The sequence below is a fragment of the Oreochromis niloticus genome, linkage group LG16 (assembly GCF_001858045.2).
Source record: "Oreochromis niloticus isolate F11D_XX linkage group LG16, O_niloticus_UMD_NMBU, whole genome shotgun sequence".
NCBI lineage: Eukaryota > Metazoa > Chordata > Actinopteri > Cichliformes > Cichlidae > Oreochromis > Oreochromis niloticus.
In genome coordinates this window covers 16,189,309-16,212,886 of record NC_031987.2, presented here as the reverse complement: position 1 = coordinate 16,212,886, position 23,578 = coordinate 16,189,309, and the positions used below count along the sequence as shown (strand labels likewise).

The 23,578-nt window shown below is 39.5% G+C and overlaps 1 protein-coding gene across 3 annotated transcripts; it reads right to left on the bottom strand.

The window, feature by feature from the left end:
- Positions 1-6,238: 6,238 nt before the first annotated feature.
- On the bottom strand, positions 6,239-21,665 carry LOC100703347 (glutamate decarboxylase 1). 3 transcript variants are annotated; one of them, XM_025904016.1, is made up of 17 exons: positions 21,213-21,665; positions 20,172-20,441; positions 18,508-18,570; positions 17,323-17,478; positions 16,753-16,995; positions 16,544-16,634; positions 12,740-12,852; positions 12,260-12,375; positions 12,059-12,138; positions 11,912-11,966; positions 11,363-11,479; positions 11,176-11,240; positions 9,920-9,998; positions 9,647-9,796; positions 9,454-9,561; positions 9,062-9,151; positions 6,239-7,842 (listed from the first exon to the last, which is right to left on the bottom strand). In XM_025904016.1, exons 2-17 carry the CDS (start codon positions 20,245-20,247, stop codon positions 7,669-7,671), a joined length of 1,776 nt encoding a protein of 591 aa, XP_025759801.1. In that variant the 5' UTR covers positions 20,248-20,441; positions 21,213-21,665; the 3' UTR covers positions 6,239-7,668. The 3 variants fall into 3 exon arrangements, with proteins under 3 accessions (XP_025759801.1, XP_003447369.1, XP_013128055.1); XM_003447321.5 differs by having other exon boundaries at positions 20,172-20,260; XM_013272601.3 differs by having other exon boundaries at positions 20,172-20,336; positions 21,213-21,664.
- Positions 21,666-23,578: the final 1,913 nt, after the last annotated feature.

Genomic DNA, 23,578 nt, shown 5'->3' with positions numbered 1-23,578 from the left:
TTTAAAAAATGTGCTGTAGTCCAGTTAAAGCTTCTTTTGCAAATGACCAACCCATGCACCATTAAGATAGAGGGATTCAGTTTGCAGTGCTGTTTGACTAATGCTGAGGATTTTGAATTGTGCATAATTTGTACTTTAATTACATATTGTATACATTTTGTGGCTTAAAATCACAAAAAATGGAGAATTGCTGCATTACTGCCTTCTGCAAACACAGTATCAGTTGTCATGCTTTGCCAAAGAGCACGGTGCTACAGTTTAAGATCCTGTCCTGTCACCTTCTGTAACATCAACTTGACTGAGAAATGTCTGTAGAATTCTCAGTTTATTCACGTCACGGCTGATTTCATTTCAGTATAGCTCTGCCAGAGCAGATACGAGAGACTGAAGATGAAAAAAACTATCTCTATGATCAAACTGTGATAGGAGAGATCATCAGCTCTATAAAGAGCATGAGCTCACCGAGTAGATTAATGCATATAAATTTGAATATCTCTGTAGTGCAGCAGCTCTTATCAAATAATTTGAAATAAACTTGCTCAGCGCTGTTATTCCCCTCATCAGTCATCAGTTATCCTGTCAGTCTCCAGATCCACAAGAGCTCAGCCTGATCGTGTGTCTATGCAGGCTGTAAGCTGGATTGTGATGTAAAACAGGAAGTCAGGATTTACTCTAATAAATTCTGAGAATAAGGCTTTATTTTTTATACTGAAATAACAAAAAATACAAATACAAATAAGGATTGCAATTTAATTCTGATTTTACATTTTATTTCCTGTTAAAAAATTAGGAAACAGTGAAAATGGAAAAGAAATTCAGTTTTCTTAATTATGAAAATACTGAAATATGTATAACAAGTATTTAAAAAATCGCACGTTTCCAAGGAAACAACAGAAAAGTTTAACACATTTGATAATGCAAATGCAAATATTACTAATGTTCCCAGTAGGTTCTGCTATGCTTTATGTTTAGGACTAAAAGGCAAGCTAATGCTAAGGGGATGGTAAGCATTCCACCTGCTAAACATCAGCATGTTATATTAGAAAGCATTCAACTCCAAGCAGACTATAAGGACAGCATCAGAGGGCTGCTAGAGCAACATGCCTGCATTAGTAATTAAACCAAACAATAAGATGCTCAGTAAGAATTCTGTTTGCTGGTGTAAAAGATGGAAAATGTTTTTAGTTATACATTTGTTTCTTTTAGACGATCAGTATTTTTTCTGTTGTGACTTTAAACTTGCAGTAACTTAATTTTTCAGGTATTAGTTAAAATGGCCATGAGGAGGTTATGCAAATATAGCTGCTGCTAGAATATAAGACTTCATTATTGCTCTAAGAACAAATGTAAACAACTCATGTGTTCAATCTTCTAAGTAAATAAGCATTTGACTTTAAATTCCATTTAAAAGCAATATGATATCAGTAGCAGGAACAATTTTTCAGATAAAAGCACAATAAGTTCTTTTATTCAAAAAAAGCTGGTGATTACCATTTTTATCATTGGCCCAATTGTAATGCATTGACTATTTGCTTTGCTTATTGTTATTATTATTATGATTACTTCTTATTATTTTATGTTATTTTCTTATTTTGTGCTATTTATGAAGTTGAAGGCCTTTGGCTTCATGTCCCTTTCATTTATCATGCACTGTGATCAACAGCATGCTAATAAACCATTCATTCACACTTAAACCTTTCATTGTACACAACGATTCCTTGTGTCACCTTGTATGCCAGTTAGAAATATACTTTACATGTTGACGCTTGCTCCTTCGAGAAGCAGATAAATAAACGCTGTATTTCAGCAGCAGCTTGCTGACGCCTGAAAACTGCACAATCACTGATCTGGATCTCAGATTTATACTTCTTCAGTCCCTCAACGAATTTACAGCTAAAGCTGCAAAGAAATGCACCGTCTTTTTGTTCGGGCATTTTTTCCACAGATGCCTAGTTTGAGCTGGCGAGGAAGACATTAATGGCCCCTCTCTGGTCTACACACACACACACACACACACGAACACGCACACTGCATTTCGACACAGAAAGCAAAGCCAGAGCCACAAACATAATAAGCCATTACTGTCAGGGTTACTTGCTTAATGCTGAGCATCTGTGAGAGGTCAGTTTTTGTAGCATGAAAGCATCTAATAAATACATGCTCTCTGCTGACATAATGTACTCTGCTGTTCTGGGAGGTAGAGATAAAATGCTAAGTGAATTAGAAAGGCCTGCGTTAAGATGACAAAGCAGTGGAGCCAAATACCTGGACAGGCCTTTGTTGCATTTTTATTATTATTATTGCTGTTTATCATTTTAATTTAAGCAGCATGACCAGATGCACATTTCCCACACTATTGTTCCTGTTCAAAAGAATAAAACTATGATGGTTCAGTGTGTGGTATTGTGCAGAAAACAGCACCAACACTTCTGCCGTGGGGGTTTTTTTAGTTCATCTAGCATGTGTGGTAGCAATCACCATGGGGAAACTTGGTAAGCTGCTTTGTAATTGCTCCAGGGCTTGCGCTTATTCCTTTAGAAAATGTCCAGCAGAGACATTTACTAGCAGCCTTTCAATTTTAACAAGTGCCACATTAGGTTTACACTCCCCAGCTATGGAGACAAGCAAGTTACAGTCTCTGCACTATTAATTTCCTACTTTCTGCCAGGATTAGTCAAGCTGGGGGCGCGCAGTCAATAAGAGCAAGCTATTTAGATAAGTTTAACCCATTATAATTACTTTAGAAGTGAAAGGCGCTAAGGTTTGATAATTGATTCTCTTATCACCGTGTTGTCAAGCGAGGCTGCCGTTTGGCTTGAATTTGAGAACATGCACGGATTTCATTAGCACATAAACACCTTTTAAAGGAAAAAGGAGCACAGGATTATCGCCCTTAACCAAAAAGAATAGAAGCAGGAACATTTTTACTTTTGATAATAAAACATAAATTGTTTGCAGGGGAGTCTTTGGTGATAGCTGCATGTGTGTATTGATGGTGTGTGGAGAAAAAAAAAGTGGGGGGGAGGGTGAGGGCTGGCAAGCAGCCTGCAGTCAATATCATCATCATCATCATTTCATTAGACTTGCCTCACACAATGGGACTGTCAGTATCTATCAGGAAGCTAATGTGGCAGTGATTCCCAGGGGTGGGAGATATATTTGGCACATTGGGAAACCACTGACAAGAATCATAGATATATAAGAGAGGGGAGCAGCAGCTGAGGGGGGTTGGATGGGTAAAGTGGGTGTAGGAGGAAAACTTCTGCATTAACCACAAAATATTCAACTAAACCAAAAATGTGTCCGCTGTGGAAATGAAGAAAACAAACAAAAACACGGAAACAAAAACGCAGAGAGAATGATCACAGCCTTTTATTTCACTTCACTTGCAGTCTTATAACGAGTGCTGAATCCTCAGCGCGTGTGTGCCAGGTGTGAAATGGAGGGTGAACAGACTAGTTCAGAGACAGACATTAAGTGTTTCACGGTCTGGTGTTTAGAGAGGCGGGCCGGCCACACTGCACAGATTACTGCGAAAACAGAGCTGCTACATCCTCCTTTTATTTCACTCCCCTAATCTTCTTTTCACCAATGTTTAATTATGCCTATAATTAAAACTGATGGAGTTACTGATATTGGATCAAAGTCACTAACGCCTTCAAATATTGTTTCTATAGTGTAAATTAACCATAAACCTCCTCTTTCCACATTACATGTATTAATGGGATATTCTTACTTGTTTGATGCTATGATGAGGAGCATCCAGTCCGGAGTTACTAGACTGTAACAGGCTATAGTAGCTGAAGATTGGGTTTCATTTGCATTTAATCATTATAACATTCTCCAGCACCTGCTCCCAAATTAGCCATGTTATTATCCTTTGGCACATTTAACCTTCAACAATGCCCCCATCCATAGAGCTGCAAGCCAAAAGAAAAAGCTCTCCCCCTTGTAGATGTGGCAAGAAGTGATTATTTCTTTTGAAATACATGATTATTCCTTTGATTCTCTGCTCTCTGTAACTTTACAAAGCAACCCCTGACATCAGCTCTGTAATGATCGCTGCACTGAAGCGTGAAACAAAGAACCAGCGTCTGCCGGGTGGAGGAAGGGAGGAGAGCCGCTAAAACAGTCGAAATAAAACACAGCCAGGCAGATCCTCGAAATGGGCTCTGCGGGGGAAAAATGTTAAGAAATCTCAGTCTAATGCATTTTATGACAAAAGTGTGAGTGATGAGGAAAGTGAAGGGATTGGCAGGGGTCGCTCATGAAATCTCAGCTGTGAGATGGTCAGCCAATAAAAAGTCCCTCCAGGGTGATTAATCTGACCGGCGACTGGTGACAGCTAAGTGGACTGGAAAGATGTACCAGAAGAAATAAAGGGGAAAATCATGTCAGCTTCTCTTACTATCCCCAAATATTCTGCTACATTTTTTTCATATGTTCAGTTTAGTTATCAGTGATCCTTTCCGTCTTACCCATTTTGATGCATTCAATCAATCTTTGGACCGTGAATATCCCGGAGGCCTTTTTTTCTTTTGTATCAGTGTGAAAACATTATAATTATGAACTGATGACGTATCCTAGAAACCTGTCTGTCATCTAAGTGACAATAAAATTACAGCACTATACACAGTAAAATTATCCTATTAAATTACAGTAAAATACTGGCAGCTGGACTGTCCAGCATTAAACCGTTATTTTACAGTTAAATTAAGCTTTACAGTATAATATTATCATCTGATTCAATTATTTATTTTAGTGTTGCTACTGTCTCCATAAACAGTTTATTACTTTAAAGTGCATCTCTATGGCGACACCCATAGTTAGGTCCATAAGTTGTTGGACAATTATGTCTTTAAATATTTGGGAATCACAGAGATTTTTATACACATCATTCAAATTTACTGAACAAACTAACACAAGGATTGCTTTTTATACTTGGATGAAAATCCTATTTAGTCACTGAGCTTTCAGTTTTGTATTTAATATCTGAAAAACATGCTCCAACTTGACCATTGAACAATATTCCATTTCTTTACCTTAAGAAACTCTTAGGTTGTTTTTGTAGCATGTATCGTTATCCATTTGCACACTTCAGAGTTCATCCACGACTTCTATCAGCACTCACATCATCAATGAACACAAGTGACCCAAAACCGTTGGCAGCCCTACATGCTCATGTCTCCATCATGTTTAACAGATTATGTGGTATAATTTCAGCTCATGAGCTGTTTCCCACCATTCTTGTTCAAATGAATCTTGATTTCATCTGTCCAAAGATTCTTTTTCAGAGCCTTTCAGGATCTTTTAGATGTAGATGCAAAGTCTATATTCTGGTGTTTTTGTTCTTGCGTGTAACCACTGGTTTGCACTTTGTTGTAAACCCTCTGTATTTCCAATCATGAAGGATTCTCTTGATTCTAGACTTTTACAATAATGTCAACGTACACTTCAGCTGTGCAAGTAAGAACACCTCACCTGGTCATGAGAATGCTTGTCAGTCATTTGTCCCATTATTCGTGAGAATTTGAAATAAAGCAGAAAGTCTGCACTTTAATCATATCTTAATTGTTTCATTAAAAATCTACTGTGGTGGCTTACGGATGCAAAACTACACAAACTACATTTTTGTATAACAAATTATGGACCTGACTACAACTGCATTCACACGATAAGGCACATTACTGCATATCAAAAAACCTGGTGGTGTATGGGTGTCTTCCTCAAGCTTGGGTTATCTAGACGCACCGTAGCTTTCCCAGCACTGCACTTTTCTGAACAGAGACCTCTTGAGCTTGGAATCTGGTGGAGCCAGTCTTCCAGGTACAGGGGGTTACAGCTCTTAATCAATTTATTACCACTGGGACCACTTTGGACTTCTATTATCACTGGGATGTCTCAGTTATGCAGTATATATTACATATAGTCAATCCACATAACCATAAAACACACAACTTTTCTTTATTTGATGTATTTGTAATACTTTGAGGTAATTTCTGTATTTTTTCTCCCTCAATGTGCACAGTGTGGAAGTCCAGTTTCTGGTAAAGGGATTGGATGTTTGTTAAATATAACTGGATTGTTATAGAAGAAAAATGCTTACTTTATAATAATAATAATTATAACTATTATTGTATATACAAGGGTGGGGTCTGTTCAACCTAAAAGAATGAAGATGTAACAGCAGTTTTGTAAACCTAAAAAAGCCATTCTGACAAAGAACTGTGATCACAGACACCCTAAAGCTCGTGTTTTTATTAGCCTTGTAGATACACCAGTAATACTTTGCAAATGATTTGTCAAAGTACTTACACTGAATATGACAAGAGACATTGTGTCCCCCTAATTCAGGAGTGTACAGTTGTTTAATAAGGCTTGTTATAGTAGCAAACACTGTGCACTTCATTGTTCAGGCAAAACATACTATGATAAACAATCCCCATTTCTCAACACAAAAACATTCCTATAGCGACGACGTTCAGACAGACAAAAGTTTGCATATTATACTTTTACTCCACTCCACACATTATAATACAGACAATCATGTGTCCCTCGAATCAAAGCTGCCCCACGATCATGGTTTAGCATTGTGCTTTTTTATCATTAACGAAGCACCGGCAGTAGTGGCCACACTGCCAGTCAGTGAATCACAATGACATTGCACGGTTACACAACACTGATTGCACTAAAGTTAAAGGCATAAAATGAAGTACTCTTATATAAACATCTGAGTCTCTCTGTAAGGGAGAACAAGGGACATGTACATATTCATAACTCTTCTTTGGTTCACAAATACACTAGAAGACATGAATGTTATTCAAAACATTGCGATATAATACAGCAGCGTTTCCCAAAAAGGAAGGAAGGTAGGTTACAAATAGCGGATAACCTATTCACAATTATAATCTCTCAATATAAATAAAGTCATGTAGCTACCACATAACATATGGTTGATTTACATATAGACTTTTCTCACTGTAAAACTAGGACACATTTGGCACAAAGGCAATGTAACAATACTTTACACAATCTACACAAAAATTTCTAAAAACACAGCAACTAAGTACAGAACCTGTTACAGTGACTGTGTTATATATATTCCCACTTACTTACATATATCAAAGGGAAATATTAGCTAAAATGTCATGGTGCAACTGTCTTAATATTTACCTTTTATCGAATGATAATTATCACATATAGTACATATATACTATATAGCGCCCCTAAACTGTCCTCTGTGAAAAAAATATTTAAATTTTAGATCCTGTCCAGTCTTTACAGCAGATTTTTCATAGCAGCTATATACAGAATCATCAAGTGTTCAGACATTCTTGCTATTGCATATTTCATTGAAAAAGTAACCCATGTTAAATTCAGCTTCATCTCCTCTTCACGTATGTTTTTATCAAGAATGCCACTGTGCTTAAACCTTTTTACTCAGAGAACCTGTTGTGCAAATATGTTAAGTATATGTCACTGTTGCAAAAGACAAGAGACAGAAACACACAGGGCATGGCATTATTATTTGTTGTGCATTAGCAGAAAGGACCCATAAGCAACATCTCTATATGTCTTGAGGAGATAAACGGGATACGAAGCCAAGCCTGAGTCTCTCCAGAGTTGGAAAAGACAAAATGTTAAGAAAAAAAAATACAGGTATGACTCTTACAAGTCATGCCCCAGTCGCTCAATCTCCTCGACCAGGAAATCGATGTCTGACCTGGTGGCGGCAGGGTTGGAGATGACCATGCGAAAGAAGTTGACCTTATCTCCTTGTGGCTGGTAACCCACCATCGTAGTGCCAGACTCCATCATCATTGCTTTGATCTTCGGAGCCACCTGTTGCAAAAAAAAAAAAGAAAGAAAAAAGTTTGGAATCATCAAAATACTAACCTGGACACCACCTATATAATCAGCCAATCACATGGCAGCAACTCAGAGGATTAGGCATTTAGACATGGTCAAGATGACATGCTGAATTTTTAAACTGAGCATCAGAATGACAAACAAAGGTGATTTAAGCGACTTTAAATGTTGCATGTTTCTTGGTGCTACATGAGCTAATCTGAATATTTCAGAAACGAATAATCTGCTGGAATTTTCCCGCATAGCGATCTCCAGAATTTACCGGGAACTGTCAAAAACACCCAAAATATCCAGTGAGTGAAAATATCTTTTTGAGGCCAGACGTCAGAGGAGAATGACCAGACTGTTTCAAGATGGTAGGAAAGCAACAGTGACTTAAATAACCACTCATTACAACCAAGGTATGCAGAAGAGCATTTCTGAACACACAGCATGTTGAACCACAAAGCACATGGGCTACAGCAGCAGAAGACCACACTCGGGTGCCAGGAACAGGAAACTGAGGCTACAATTTGCACAGGCTCACCAAAATTTGACAATAGATTGGGACAACATTGCTTCGTCTGATTAATTTGTGCTGCAGCATTCAGACGGTAGAGTCAGAATCTTGTGTAAATAAAATTAAAGCATAGATCCATTCTGTCTTGTATGGCTGGTTCAGGCTGTTGTTGCTAAAGAACAGCCTAATGTATGAGACATCTTCTTGGTACACTTTGGGCACCTTTGTACCGTGAGCATTGTTTAAACACCACAGTAAATGGATCTTCTGATGGCTGCTTTAAACAGGAACACTCCATGTAAAAGACATCAAATCATCTCAAACTGGCTGCTTGAACATGACAACGAGTTCACTCCACAGTCACCAGATCTCAATCACATCAATGATGTTCAGCTGAAAAGTCTGAGGCGACCGTGCGTTCTCATCATGTGGACCAAGATCACTGAGGAATGTTTCCAGCACCCTGATGAATCTATACTACAATTAATTAATCCAGTTCTGAAAGTAAAAGATTGACCAACTCGGTACTGGCAAGGTGTACCTAAAAAAGTGGTCAATAAGAGAATATATTAAAAACAAATGTATATGTATACATATTCATGTCTGACTTTATGAATCCATAAACCCTGGCAGAAAAGTGGTGCATAAATCAATCTAAGAGAGCAGGGGAGCTGCAGATTGAGGAGTAATTACCTTGTGCAACCTCTGACGTCTCTCTTCACCATCAGGTAAACTGCGCAGGCTCGGTGGAATGTACCAGAAGCAGACATTAGTGTGCTGCGGCTGATAAGAGAAAATGGGAACAACATTTGTAATGAGTGCTGATAAAAAGCTGCCTTCTGTATTTTCAGCTTTTCTTGTCAACATGTCAGCAAAGCAAAGCGACCCAATCAATCCCAAAACCAAATTAAGGCATCAAGTGCTGAATTATTGCGGTTATTCATCACAAATGAAAAATCTCTTTTGTGGACCAGGAAACTCGGATAAAATAAAGCACAGACATTTGTCATCTGTTCGAGTTTGTGCTGCAGGGAATCTCTGGATGCTCATTTTTAAAATGTTTGCTGTGGAAACAGTCATCTCACCTCTCCATTGAACACCATCTCAAATCCCTCTCTGTTCTTGATTTTATTGTAGAGGTAGGCTGACAGATCCAGACACTTATCAATATGCTGCTCAAATCCTACTGTTCCCTTTTAGGAGAAAAAAAGAAGCTGTTACCATCTGCTTCTGCATATGGCAGAAAAGCTGACACAAGCTCTGCAGATAAAAGCACACCTTTGCCTTCCACATGAGCCAGAACTTGAAGATATCGACATGCCGCCCACACTGAATGGCTTTGTCACCGGTGTCGTATGTAACGTCGTACTGTTTGTCTGGCTGGAAGAGGTATCCAGCACACATAGAGTTGCAGCCTTGTAACAGTCCCTGAAATGGAAGCAATCATGATGGGACATAAACAAGATGGTTTTGGTAAAAGTGCACAGATTCATTTGTGTGTGCGGAGGTGGTACGGTGTGGAGCAGGAAAGTGAAACAAACACATATTCACCCGCTCTCTGACTAGAATGGCAGAGCACTGCAGTGGCACTCCCATCATCTTGTGAGGGTTCCAGGTGACTGAGTTGGCCCTGCACAGATATTGAAACAGTAAACACAGCTCTGTGAGGGTGTGGAAATGTGTGTGGGTGCTTATGGAGTCTGGTAGTGAAAGGTAAAAAGATACCGACCCTCTCAAGATTTGAATGTAATAATTTTGCATGTTTGCATTTTGAAATATGGAGTCTGCAATCTGTAGCTGGAGCTGACAACAGATTGCACTCTTGGCTTGAGACTAAAATACAGATTTTCCAGTTTCCTCTCTGGCCAAAGAAACACTCTACTAAAGACACTGATTTTAATCAAATGGTATCTTTTAGTATATTTTAAATTACTAATGTGTCTCTCTGGGTTTTCCCAGTTCTGTTCAATGCATCTATTGTCAAACTTTCCCATAAACAAATGAATATACTTCTTGAATGTCAGATAGTGCCTCTTTTGATAAGTTTTGAAACATTTTTCAAAATCTTAGCCTGTTTTTTAGGACTTACAATGCTGGATTGTGTTAATTTACCCTCTTAAACATGGTGTGATTTAATAAAACACCTTCATCCTGGTTCTCTGTATACTTAGCAAACATAATGTTTTTACTGAAATACTCTCTGACTCTCTTTCTTATGGCCTCTAACGCCTCTGAAACTGAGCCCAGTTAGACATTAATGATCTCATGCTTTTATCACAATTTATCACATTTATCACAATATATGCTACTCATCTGTATGTGCCTGTATATTCTGGCCTGCTGGTCTTCTCTGAAAAGCTCGAAGTCACATAATTTCCAGCACCTAAATTTTAAGTGGCTGAAAGCATAAAGGAGGTCACCAAGAATGCCTCTTTTCACTAACACGACATATCGTCATGAAACAGCTATCCAGAACTTTTGCTTTTTTTGCTTTTAGTGCTTTACAAGGCATTCAGATTCTCGTTTTGGCCCTCTTATTGCCTGACTGTTGTCTGTCTCTTTGTGTGTTTTGAGCAAATTGCGCTTCCTTTGTTAAATTAGAGTGCTGAGATTTTTTTTCCCATTATATGCAGATTGAAAACGCCTGGTAGGCAAACTCTTGATTTGTGCTCATTAGAAGAAATGAATGTCTTAAATAATATAGAAAAGATGCTGTTTTTTACAGGCTGATGATGCAGTAGTGAAGCAGATGTGCAAGAAATTCGTGTAAACCCGTATTTGCAAGATCATGCGATGTGCTCATTTACCTCTCCACTCCATTCAGCTTGTGTCTGTGTTTCCTGGACATCAGCAAACCTCCTCCCCACGCACCCTGCACGGGTCACAACATGGTAATAACACTGAAATATTGATATTGATCATAATGCCACGGCAGACTGCTGATTTGTACAGCTTTGTGTTCGTTTTTTGCATTGGAGATCAATATTCTCTTACATCCACATGAAGCCACATATTGTACTTTTCACAGATGTCGGCAATTTCATTGATGGGATCAAAGGCTCCGTAGACGGTGGTACCAGCGGTGGCAGTCACAAACAGTGGAACATACCCCTACGAGGCAAAAGCACAGCACACACAAAAAAGAAAAAGACAATTCTTGGTTGAATTCAGGTTGTTATGTTCTTTTCTTTCTCCCTGATTGTTGACATCAAAGAGATGGGCTAAAACACATTGCTCAAATGACGCTCTCTTTCCCTCTGCACCTATTGTTGGGGCAAAATTGCTTCCCCATTTCGTCTAGTCTACGCATCACTTTGCCTTTGAAGGAAAGAGATGCTTAAAAGCAGGGGGAGCGTCGTATGTGAACAGACAGAAGCATTAACTTTATTGAAATAGCCTCACTGCTCCAGCATACCGAGTGTTTTCTTTGCTACAAGCAAACTCTGCGGCTCATGTAAGTGTTTCTTATTTTAAGCAGTAGCTGAACAGAGGGAATAAAAATGTTAGCAGGGCGATGTCTGAGTCATTGCTGCAGACATTTACCTTTCGCTTGGCCTCTATTACTTTGGCTTCTAAGTCAGCAGGAATGACTCTCCCTCTGGAAAAGAAGAGGATATGCAGTAGTATCTCATCTAGATGTGAAATATTTTTCCTAAGCTTTGTGCAGGTAGGTTAAATAACAAAACAAACCTTTCATCTGTGTTCAAAAGGATCAAGTTCTCTGTTCCGAAGCCCAGAGCTGCACTTGCTTTCTTGATGGAGTAGTGGCTCTGCAGGGACAGGAGTTCATCACTCATCACTATGATGCTGATATTTATTTGCCCACCTAATGTAAATATGCTCCGGTGGTGAGATATTAATATTCAGTGACACCGTTAGCGTTTGACTAACATGCTCTGAGGTGAAGAGGACCAGTCTGGGTGCAGCTGCCATGCCTTTGGTCTTCACTTCTGGGAAGAATTTGTATCTGGCAATCATCACACTGTACATGTTGGAAATTGCTCCACCTGCAGAAACAAAACGTGGCTTAAAAATTTGCTACATTTGTGATAATATGGATATTTCAAAGGCAAAACTTCTTCTACTACTTTCGTTATTTGTCCCTGACAGTTCCTAATAACTTTGTAGATTCACATACTTAAAAATAATTATGATGCATTGATATAGGTAAAGTAGCCAGCTGTATATGAAGCAGTTAATACTAGCCTCACTTTTTTTTTTTACACATTTGTAATTTTATAATCCCAATGTCTGTTTCTTTGTCTGTAAAATGGGACACTTTGCATCACGAGTATAGTTTGATGATTGCACTTTTACTGTTTTCATGCACATGTGCTTCGATTGGAGGTTGATCATTGGTTGAGATTTTACCTGGAGAAAATATCCCATCACCCTCTCCATCTGGCCAGCCAACAATCTCTCTCATCTTTTTCAGAGTCAGCTGCTCCATTAGCACAAAAACAGGGGCGATCTCGTAGGTGAACCTGAACCAAACCAAAAGCAGAGAAACTTGAAGAGCTAAATGAACCTCGGCTGTTTGATTTCCAGTTAAAAATGTAGCACAGTCTTTACACCACAGCAGATCATCTCAAGCAGAAATTTTGCAGCTCTGGAAGGATAAGACCAATATGTGCCCATCAGGGGTTATAAGGAGTGGATGAATTCACCCAGAGGTCAGACCACGCAATGCTCAGACAAACTTAAAGACCCTCACAGAGAGCTACATCTCAGATTCTACAGGCCTTGGGTAGCATGTTAAATGTTAAACTTCATGATAGTACAATTAGAAAAAGACTGAGCAAGTATTGATTGAAAGGGTTGCCAAGAAAAACCTCTCCATGTGACCAAAGAACATGGCAGTGTGTCCCAGGTTTGCAAAGTTCAGTTTGAACAAATCACAAGACTTCAACACAAACACCTCATACCAACTGTCAAGCATGGAGGTGGAGGGGTAAGGATTTAGGTTTGTCAAACATAGTCAAACATGAACTCCTCTGTATACCAAAGTATTCTAAAGACAAATGTGAGGCTATCGCTCCAGCACCTAAGGTTTGGCCTAAACTGACAAGTTACAACAGAATGGGTGAAAAAGAAAATCAAGATGCTGCAATTGCCCGGTCAAAATCCAGACCTCATATTAATTGAAGTACAAAGAGAGCTGTGCATAACTGAATGTCCACAAACCTCAATGAAGTGAAGCAACACTATAAATAGGAGTGTGCCATAATTCATCCACAACAATGTGACAAACTGATAAAGTCATACAGAAAGCAATTACTTTAGTAATTAGTAATAAAATTTAGTAACTGAAGGAAAGTGTACTTTCTCTTTACCTGAGTGTATACGTTTCCATATAACCAAAATACCTGAAAACCAACAACCTCAAAGAAGCGCACAGCCAATTTGGAATTACAGCACAGACAGACTCATCCAAATTCTCCAAACCAGTATTCTTCTGCTTGCACAAATATCTGTCCATTCATGTAAAGAAAGTAACTAAATCATTAGGAGCATTGCAGTATGTCACACTGTAACTCACAGCATCTTCAACATATATAGACCCACGGCAACATGAAGGGGAAAAAACATAAACAAGTCAGATTCATTCATGCAGACGAGGCTCACTCATTCTGATTATGTAAGACCAGGATGTGATTGTCAGTCTATTAGTGTCAGTCAATATCTGCCAGGGGTAATTAGGGTTGATGGAGTAATTAATAAAGGTAAATTAGTGTGTAAGCAACCTCCACCCTTGGGTTCAACTCCTCCACAGGGATGTCGCTAGCAACACAAAAGGTGTGGGTACTTTTTGAAAGCCACATGATGGACTGACGTCTCAACCAATGAGAGGGAAGAAGACTTTGAAAAGCATTAGTCTACTACAAACCTTCACATCTATTACCCTCTAAAAGCTCCACTAATCTCTAGTTAATCTGTTGTGAAGGATGAGCTGTGCTTAGAAATGATGACAGATCAGTTATAAACTATTAAAGAAAAAGAAAATTGCCGTCATTTATTGTGCTGAAGGAGAATAACTAAGCAGACCAATGAGGCAAAGGGATTTTTCAATTTGGCAACCCATAATTTGTTCTTAACAATGGATTGATCTATAAGACATTAATGAACAATTAAGTTATATCAACAGCCATTTTTTACAACCCTCTGCCGGCTTTTTTATGTAGCTTAATGACAAGCAAAGTCCAATTTTCAACTGGAGTGCAAGCAGTGTGATTCACAGATGACTTGTCCATGCTGCCAACCCTCTGTATCCTTTAAGGTATAAGTGGTTTTCGCTGATAGATGCATGTATTGCCATTTAACAGTGAGATTGTATATTGTAATGTTAAAGCACTTTTTCTTTTTCTTTTTAAAGATCGTTTAATTTCTAATAGGAGACAGGAAACAAGGTCCATGACTAAAATCAAACCAGGCAGCCAATGCTTCTGCAAGTCTCATCTTCGGCACTTCTCGGGATCATGACAGATTTCTACATAAGCTGACCTTTGACGTTCAGGTGGATGATGTCTACTTGAAGCTCAAAAATCACCAGCACATGTAGTTTTATCACAAGCTTTGTCGTTTTCATGTCGATAGCACATTTACGAGAATGTTTCATTATATCCTCAGCTCGTTCGGGTCACTAAACCTAAAAAAAAAACAATACGAGACTTCAGGGTATCATTACACTGTGACCCCGAATGACCTCCCGGCTGATCCTAGCCTCCCTCTATCAAAGGAGTTTAACTTGTTTATGTCTCTGTATTTCAACATGTAGGAAAAATAGACTGAAAAAGTCATTTCCTACTGTAAATCTTCTGAGTAACTCACTATGATCTCATTGTTATTGTTGCTTTTTTGAATATTTAATATCGGTTTGATGTTTTTTTTCTTATTTTATTTTTTTTTTACAATAAATGTCCCCTTAAGGATAATAAAGGTGTCCCTTTTCTCCTCCTTAGATTACAAAGCAAACTATATAAACTATATAAATATATGATATTTGATTACAGATCAAACAGGCGCACCAACATGTATCTATTGATGTTGACCACATTGAAGATGTCCATAAATATAAATATCTGGAATGGGACTGAAAAATCTGTGATGTTTGCATTATAAAAATTTGTCTTCTTGCATAACTTCATTTGTGGACAGAAATCTAACCATGCTCTATATGAACATATTCACTAAGCTTGGTAACATTTTCAGCTAAAGTGTGAGTGAACAGCAACACAGTATGACACTGATTTGTGAGTCCTGTTTGATGGGGTGCTCAGTGATACAGCTTGCTCTGTTACACTGGTACAGGATAGTGGTTTGATCAGAAATCCCTCAGACCTTCCAGTTTTGCTCTGATAAACAAACCTGCAACGTTTAAGTATTTCCACCTGTTATTTTATTCATCGGCTACATTTTGCAGAAATTACCAACAGAACTAATTGCTCATCTTTTTAATTTCACACTGATGCACACAAATGCAGCACCATTGCTATGTATGTTTTGTTCCTTCCCTTTTGAACACATTAGGTGGCAAAACACTGCTCATTCTTCTCGGTCTATAAAGTATGACGTAATGCAGTCCAACATGTCCACAGACTACAGCCCTGACTGCGACCACCTGCACAGTCTTCTCTGACACAGAGTCATTTAAAACTCACATTCGGGATTGATTGCACCATAGCAAAACTGAGCAGAGCCCCAATAATGGCTGCTGTACCGATCCTGTGAAGGGAAAAGACTCATTTTTCTCTCCCGGCATTGTTATGTCACAGGAACCAGCAGTACATGGAACAAAGACAACATGTAAACTGTGAATGCAAATCAATATGCAATTTAGTTTGCCTGCAGGGCTGAATTATGTGACCACAGCCTAAGCGCAGGACAACATCGACAATACTGCCAGAGAGTAGCCATCTGAATGTCTTCTTTTGTGCGCTTTATTTTCTTGCTTGACTGACAATCTATTAGAGCATGCTGGGTATTCCTCTGCCAAACACAGTAATTACTGTATGTCCCTTGAAGTATTCCTCTTACTGGGAGCCTCTCTCTTCATGGGCCATTAAAAACAGTGAGTACAAAAAAAGAGCTTTAAAATAGGCTGAATCTAATGAACCTAATAACTTCAAAAACATCACATTTTTATTGCTCTGATTCCAGCTGTATTGCAGTACTCACATATTAGTGTTGGCTGTAGATGTAAGCCACTCTCCTGCCAACCCCACAATATCTAATCCGGTGGACAGCTGGTTAAAGAACCTGGGGTGACCTGCGATTGAAGAAGACGCAATAAAGAAGCAAGATACTCAGAAAACACTTTATTATCTAAGAATTTGTGTGAGTTAATGAAAGTTATTGATTAGCGCTACAGCCTGCAGGCCTCATACCTGTTCTCACTCCATATTTCAGCGTGTCCCTGCAGTCCACCAGGATCTGCTCCAGAGACTCAGGCTGGTCAGAGAGCTCCAGGTTGAAGCCCTCGATGCCCTCCAGCAGCTGGTGGGGATGGTGGAAGTCCAGGACCTTGGTAGACCTGTCAAAGGTCTTCCGGATGTAGCTGGTGAGGATTTCCACGACCTCCAGCAAGAACTGCATGGTTGGCTCCTCTCCATTTTTGGCAGGTAGCAGCTCTAAAAATGACATAGGTCATCTGCATTTATTTATGTTTTTGGGTTCATCTTTTTTTTTTTCCTTTTTAAATTATTGTTTCTGATTTTTACATGTTTTACAATTTTATTTTTATTTTTGGGGAACCTCAGGATCTCCCTACAAGTTATTACTTTTATGTTTTCAGTTTCTTTAAACCATCAAATTCAATAAAGACATTTTTGAGAAAATTATTCTTGCACAAGAATCAAAGAATTTCCCACAGGTTTATGGGGGAATTTAGTCCTAATATACAATGATAATGTTAAAATATAACGAACATACGGGTTTTCTTTTTATTTTAAGCCTACCTCTGGCGTACAGATTGGAGAAGTCGGTCTCTGTTCGCCTGAAATGCGCCTCTCCGCCGCTGTTATCGCAGGACAGCAGGTTCTTGGCTGTGCGCTCCTTGAAGGAACTCACAATCCTGCTCCTCTCCTCCAGATTGTTGTTCTTCTGCAGAAATCCTAAATATGAAGAAGAGGAGTCCGGAGGATGAAAACACTTCCCAAACATGATGAGAGCTGCAGCTTTTCCCACTATAACGTGCACAATAACGTGCACAATAACGAGTACTTCTGTTTTCGTGTTTCTATACAGTTTATCTCGTCTCTCCCGCTTTCTCTATTGCTCTCTGTCCTTTCTCTGCCTTTATTTTAAATGAGAGGCTCCCATTCTGTCCTATTCACGGGCGGGTGGGGTTTGATACCTCTTTGGGAGGTTGAACTCAGTGACATCAGCACCAAACTCCAGCCAGGCAAAAAGAAATGGCTGTCGTTTGGTGGATGTAAATTCTTATTAAAACACGTTGTGCACTTTACTGTGCAGCGGAGAGCACAAGTCATGCATTCATATGAATATATGAATACAAATAAAATAATACAGCTAAAAACCTCTGACATTTACAGTCTTACTTTAATTCTAAGCAATAAATCGTTGTTTTTGTGTTTCTTTCTCTCTATTTTGGCGCTTAGTTGCGGGTTCTATTTAATGACCATAATAAAAACCAGTAAAACGTGTCGGTGCAAAATACCAAGAAATTGTAGTGCGCACTGGTGCGTGACATTCACCAGTATGGTAACTGTCCTTGGTTAGTTAGTGTCAGGCTCAAATGGACTCTGAAGGTGGAAATCGGAAAATCCATCCCGCATAATTCCCTCTTTAATTTCATCAGCTCTGACTCGGGCATCAATTGATGGGTTTTTGGCAGCTGAAGCATTTTTTCCCATTTTGTGTAAAATGGCGAGATGAGATTGGGGGGTGGGGGTAATTTAATAAACTGCATAATGCTGGTTAGTCTTGCGTTTTTTCGCGAGGAAGGGAATTAAAAATCTAATTTGAGCAGAAATCAGCGCTGTTCCCAAACGAGCCGCGAGTAAAACGATGCAGGCCATGAAGCCTACAGTCATGTTTGTAGAATATTAGCTTCGATCATTGAGAGATGCAGATTTATTCAGAAAAAAATATATAATATTGGAAAAAAGGGGCGAACTTACCACATATTTTCATCCCCAATTTTCTAGTACAGCCATGCGCAACTCCACACCAAGCATCATAACCTGACATTTAAAGGAGGGAAAACTATAAGAGAAGGCCTCACAGAAAGAAATGTACTCTTTCATTTTGAATGCATTTATTTATTTATTTTTAGCTTGAACAGTTACACATGAAAATAAATGATGAGAAGAAAATGAGGTCGACTTGATGAAGAATGCTAAAGCAAAAAATAGTTTCTTTGGAGTATTTTAACATTTAGCCGCACTCTGGGGGGCAGTGCTGTATTTTCAGCGCGTGTCACCGTTCATGACCTGGGCAAGGACTTAAAATTAATTAGCTCTTTGAACCCATGCCAGCCTGACTGAGTGAAAAGATGCTGGTTAAAAATGCAAGCGTGGGTAGACACGAGCCTGCCGGCCAGTGACAGATAGAGAATTACTGTGTTATCAAGTGCTTCCAGCCAGAGAGGGGATGGGGCACCTTGGATGGGAAGCAAAGGCGAAATCCTCGAAAAAAAGAAAAACACAGCAATTTAGGGGAGGAGGGAGTGCAGGGGTGGGGTGGTAGGAGTGGGGAGATAGGAGGAGGAGGAGGAGGTGATCGGTCCCATTCCCACATCCCAATTTAACCCTTGCTTTGGTTCATTAGATAAATCATCGCTGGGCTCAGCTCACTGGACGCACTTTAACAGATTCCCCCCCTCTAAGCCAGTAGAAAAGAGACAGAGAAAAGAAAAATAGAAAAGTGAAAAATAAATAAATAAATAAAAACAGGCTGAACAAGCATTTTCATATAGGATTAAAAGCACACAATACATTTGCAGACGTGCAGATATATAGAAAAGCCAGGCAATGCATGGGCCTAATGTGAAGCAACCAGCGCAGTGCATTAGAGACACATATACTGCACGCGCAAAGCCATTCCTACAGGTTATCCAAAATCACACAGGACTGGAAGAAACACAGCAAAACCTTAAATTCACCAGCATCTGTGCTTATTTCACGTCTACACCTGTTACATGATTTTAGACCTCAGACTTGTGCTTGTATAACAGCTGCCAGTGAAAGGACTGCACAGTGCCCTTTCTCGAAGGCTACAGCGCTCAAGTGTGCCATTAGGAGCAATTTATTAGGGAAGGCTTTTAACAGCAACTTCAGACGCAATTTTTATTATTCCATGTATGCACTTTAATTTAGAAATTAATAAAAACATAGAAATTATTATCATTAATAATAATAATAATAATAATAATAATAATAATAATAATAATAATAATAAATCCTCTCTCTCTCTCTGGTGGTGCTCCTCCTGGCTTGTCTTCCAGGCTAATCGCCTGCAGTGTGATGTTAGTAGAGGACATCATTTTCTGACAGCAGCACTGGTCTGCCACGCAGATGCCGGGAGGGATGGAGGGTGGGGGTGAGGGGTCCGTATGGTGAATGACATGCAGCGGTGATTTGTGGCGAAGGAAGCTCTCTCTCTCTCTCTCTCTCTCTCAAATGGCAGCGGAATTTTTCTCTTTCTTTCTCCACCCCCCTCCACCACCACCGCCCGCACTCTCTCCCTCTCTCTTTCTCTCCCTCCCTCGATGAAAATGATTAATGGCATTGCCCACAAAGTAAATAGCACACGTGAAATAGCATTTTATCTGTAATGGACCTACTTGAGCCCGGTGGCCGTAAATTTGTCGAGTTGGGATCCGGATCGCCGCCAGAAGAGGAGGGTGCAGACGCCGCCATCACTCCCGAGACCCTGTGCCAAAGTCCTCACCTCAAAAAGCCTGGTCACTTTTTTTCTCCTTTATTCCCCTCCCAAAGCTGTCTCTGAGCTATCCAATGACAGGGGAACGGAAACAATATCGCGTGTATGACTTAAAAAACAAAAATGTGCCTCTTCCTCTTTAACACTGAAAGAGACGCTCAACTTGGAGACTCTGTGGACGACAAGGGCACAGTCTCTCTAACAAGTTGATTTGGGGTTTCAAATTCGCAGCCCAAGCTACAAAAATAAATGTATAACTAAAACATTACCACATTAAATTTACGCGCAACTAACAGTTAACAATTTAATGTAACCCTTTCTGACAGAAGCACATCATTTCAGTAACATCGCTTAGTGCTCAGGAGATCTGAATGATGGTTATTATTACCACAACAGAGCTTATTAATAATCCTAATTATTCTGGCTAAGCTATTAAAAATGTAAAACATCCATATTGTTTCTAGATGTTAGGCCGAAAGTTTAAAAAAATGCAAATAAAAAACAATAAAGAACAGTCGTTTAATAATATTATTTATTTATTTAGACTTTCTCCAGTTAATATCATGGCCTTATTGGTAATCAGTCATTAGCTTGAGCCACACTAACATCAATGACAAATATTAGTTCAAGGTGATAATTCCTCTCACCGGCCCAGGTTAAAGTCAACCCACGGAAATAGACGACGTGTATCTTTATTCCCTCCCCCCATGCGGTTATTAAAGATTCAAATATTATTTTTATATTCGAAACCTTTTCAAAAATAAAAAATACAAATACGTGCAATTTCCATGCAAACTGGGCCAACGTGTAATTTAAACCTAGAAGTGTCAAAGGAACCTCTCACGCTTTATAAAAAACACCTGTTAGAGCATCGATGGCAATAAAGGAGACTTATGCTGGCTTTCTACAGTAAACCCTGAAAATGAAAAATGAAGCTACTTACCGTGTCTATGTGTGTCCAGGTGAACAGGTATAGTCCAAAAAAGAAAAAAGAAAAAGAAAAAAATTTTGTGACTAAACTGAATCCTGGACGAGAGCCTGCCGCGCTCTTCCACTCAAACAAGACGAAGAAGAAACAATAGACCCGAGCCCCGGCTCTCCGTTAGATCCGACACAAGGTGACCTTGCTTGTGTTGATGAGACTTTGATTTGCTGACATTTAAAGCGAGCTTTGTCTGTCTTTTGTCACTGCGCACGGATGACTCACGGTGCTACCTCCAGCGGTGCAGCATATCTGTGAGGCAGCAGAGCAGTCTGCAGGTGTGACACTGAATGGCGCCGCTTTCGGCCCCCTAAAGAGCCACTTTTTTGGGAGGGGGGTTGCTTGTCTTCGGATCTATACAGCTGTGGTCTGAATCCTAGTCACGAACATGGAGTTGAAGTTTGATTCTGTGAGCATGAGGAGGGATCAGGATCTTTAAAGGGGGAGGAGGGGGAGTTTTTTTTTTTTTTTTTTTGTTCTTGTGGAAAAAAACAAGAGGGCATCACACAAAGCGCCACAATCACGAGCCTGAAACACTCATTTACTTGCTCTTGTTTATTTATTTATTTATTAGAACCCCACGAACACCACGAAGGATTCTTGTATTTCAGCACATCGAACGGGGAATCAATAAGAAGCCATGCCGAGCAGTCCCAACGCCACGTGTGATTAAATGCAGAACATAGAGCTGTCACAAACATCTTATTTCCACACTTTCTGTGCAGACAGACCGGTGCTGAGCGGTGAAGATGTAACCTACGACACCAGCAACGCGCTGACACGGGCGAAAAATCCACAAGGTGGCAGTGAGAAACCAAGAATGGGTACTCCGGGAGCCCAGCACAAGTGGTCTATTTCCAGAAATACTCCATGAATCTAATTATAAACCGGCCCATTAATCTGGAACACGTCACCGTCATACGTGAAGGCACGGGACATGAGTGGACACGCACGAGGCGGCCAATCAGGAGCAAAGATCACCCACTTCTGGATTCTGGGAGATTTGTTATCCTTGTTCTTCTGATGATGGATCATCTTGAAACCAATTAAAGGTCACATCACACGCTGTGTCACGATCTATAAAAACTGTTTTTGAGACTGGGCTGTTTTCAGCACTGGACAGCTCCATTACAGTCATGTGGAAAAGGCTTTAAGAAGCCTACTGCTGCCCATCCCTGACTTCCCTGAAGACAGTCAGGGCTAGAATAACCTATAACTACAGTGAGGGGAAGTTGAATTGATTGAACTTTAACAATATCCACATGTCCATATCTAAAGCATCACCGACCACTTTAACTCTACATCATGCTAATGCTAAAAGATTCATGGATGTAGTGATGGAGGACATGCAGAGGGTTGGTGTGGCAGAAGGGGATAATAGGGACGGGGTGAGATGGAAGCAGATGATCTGTGGCAAGACTTAAAGAAAGGAGAAGAGTTACAATTGAAAGGGTCAAATTTAAAGTCCTCATAGTATGAAAAAAAAGATGACATTTAAGAATTTCGAATTATTACTAAGCTTTCTGTCAAACTAATAATTGGATTTATTGGATAAACTTGGATTGTGTCTGTGTGGTTGTGGTTAAAGGCAATTATCTCATAAACATGAAGAATATAAGTAAGTAGGTACATTGTATTTATATAGGATATTTAAAACCAAAGTGCTTTATGGTTAAATAAATGGTTCAGTGCAGTAACGACTTATCTGCCAACCACAGTTCAAATCAGTTGTTTCAAAGAGCTTGAAACACAAAAAGGCATGTCTTTAGCTTGGGTTCAGAGACAGTCACAGTTGATGCATTTCTGAGGATCATTCAAGATTCTTGGTACGACGACAGCAAAGGCACAACCCCCCCTTTTTTTTAAAGAAGCTTTGACTGAAGAATGGGACAGAGTAACTGGGAAGCAGACCTTAATTATCTCGAGGGAGTGCGTGGATGAAGTATATCTACCATATATGGAGGTGTAGAAACATTTAAGGCTATGAACACAAACAGTCTCCCTTTATACTGGATTGTGTAATGCACAGGGAGCCAATACAAGGCTGCCAACACTGAAGTAATGTAATCTCTCTCTCTTTTTCTTTTGGATTTTGGACTATTGTAGACAAGCAAGAGCTGACTGATTAACTCCAGAGTATGGTGCATTACAGTAGTTCAGTCTGGATGTAACAAAAGCACATATAACCATTTCCAGATCTCATAGTTTTAAGAAAGATTTTAGTCTGGAGATGGTTCTGAGCTCAAAGAACCAGCTTTTGATCACAGTATTAATTTATCTGTCGAATTTCAAATTAGTGTGCAAGAGCATCCCAAAGTGGGAAAATC

Bases quoted from the DNA above. Each gene is read 5' to 3' on its own strand.
- LOC100703347 (XM_025904016.1), bottom strand. From the start codon at position 20,247: ATGGCGGCGTCTGCACCCTCCTCTTCTGGCGGCGATCCGGATCCCAAC. The intron at 11,241-11,362 runs GTAAGAGAATAT...TGACCCGTGCAG, and splicing joins ATATGTGGCTTCATGTGGAT to GGTGCGTGGGGAGGAGGTTT. The intron at 9,797-9,919 runs GTGAATATGTGT...CTTCCATTTCAG, and splicing joins CCATTCTAGTCAGAGAGCGG to GGACTGTTACAAGGCTGCAA.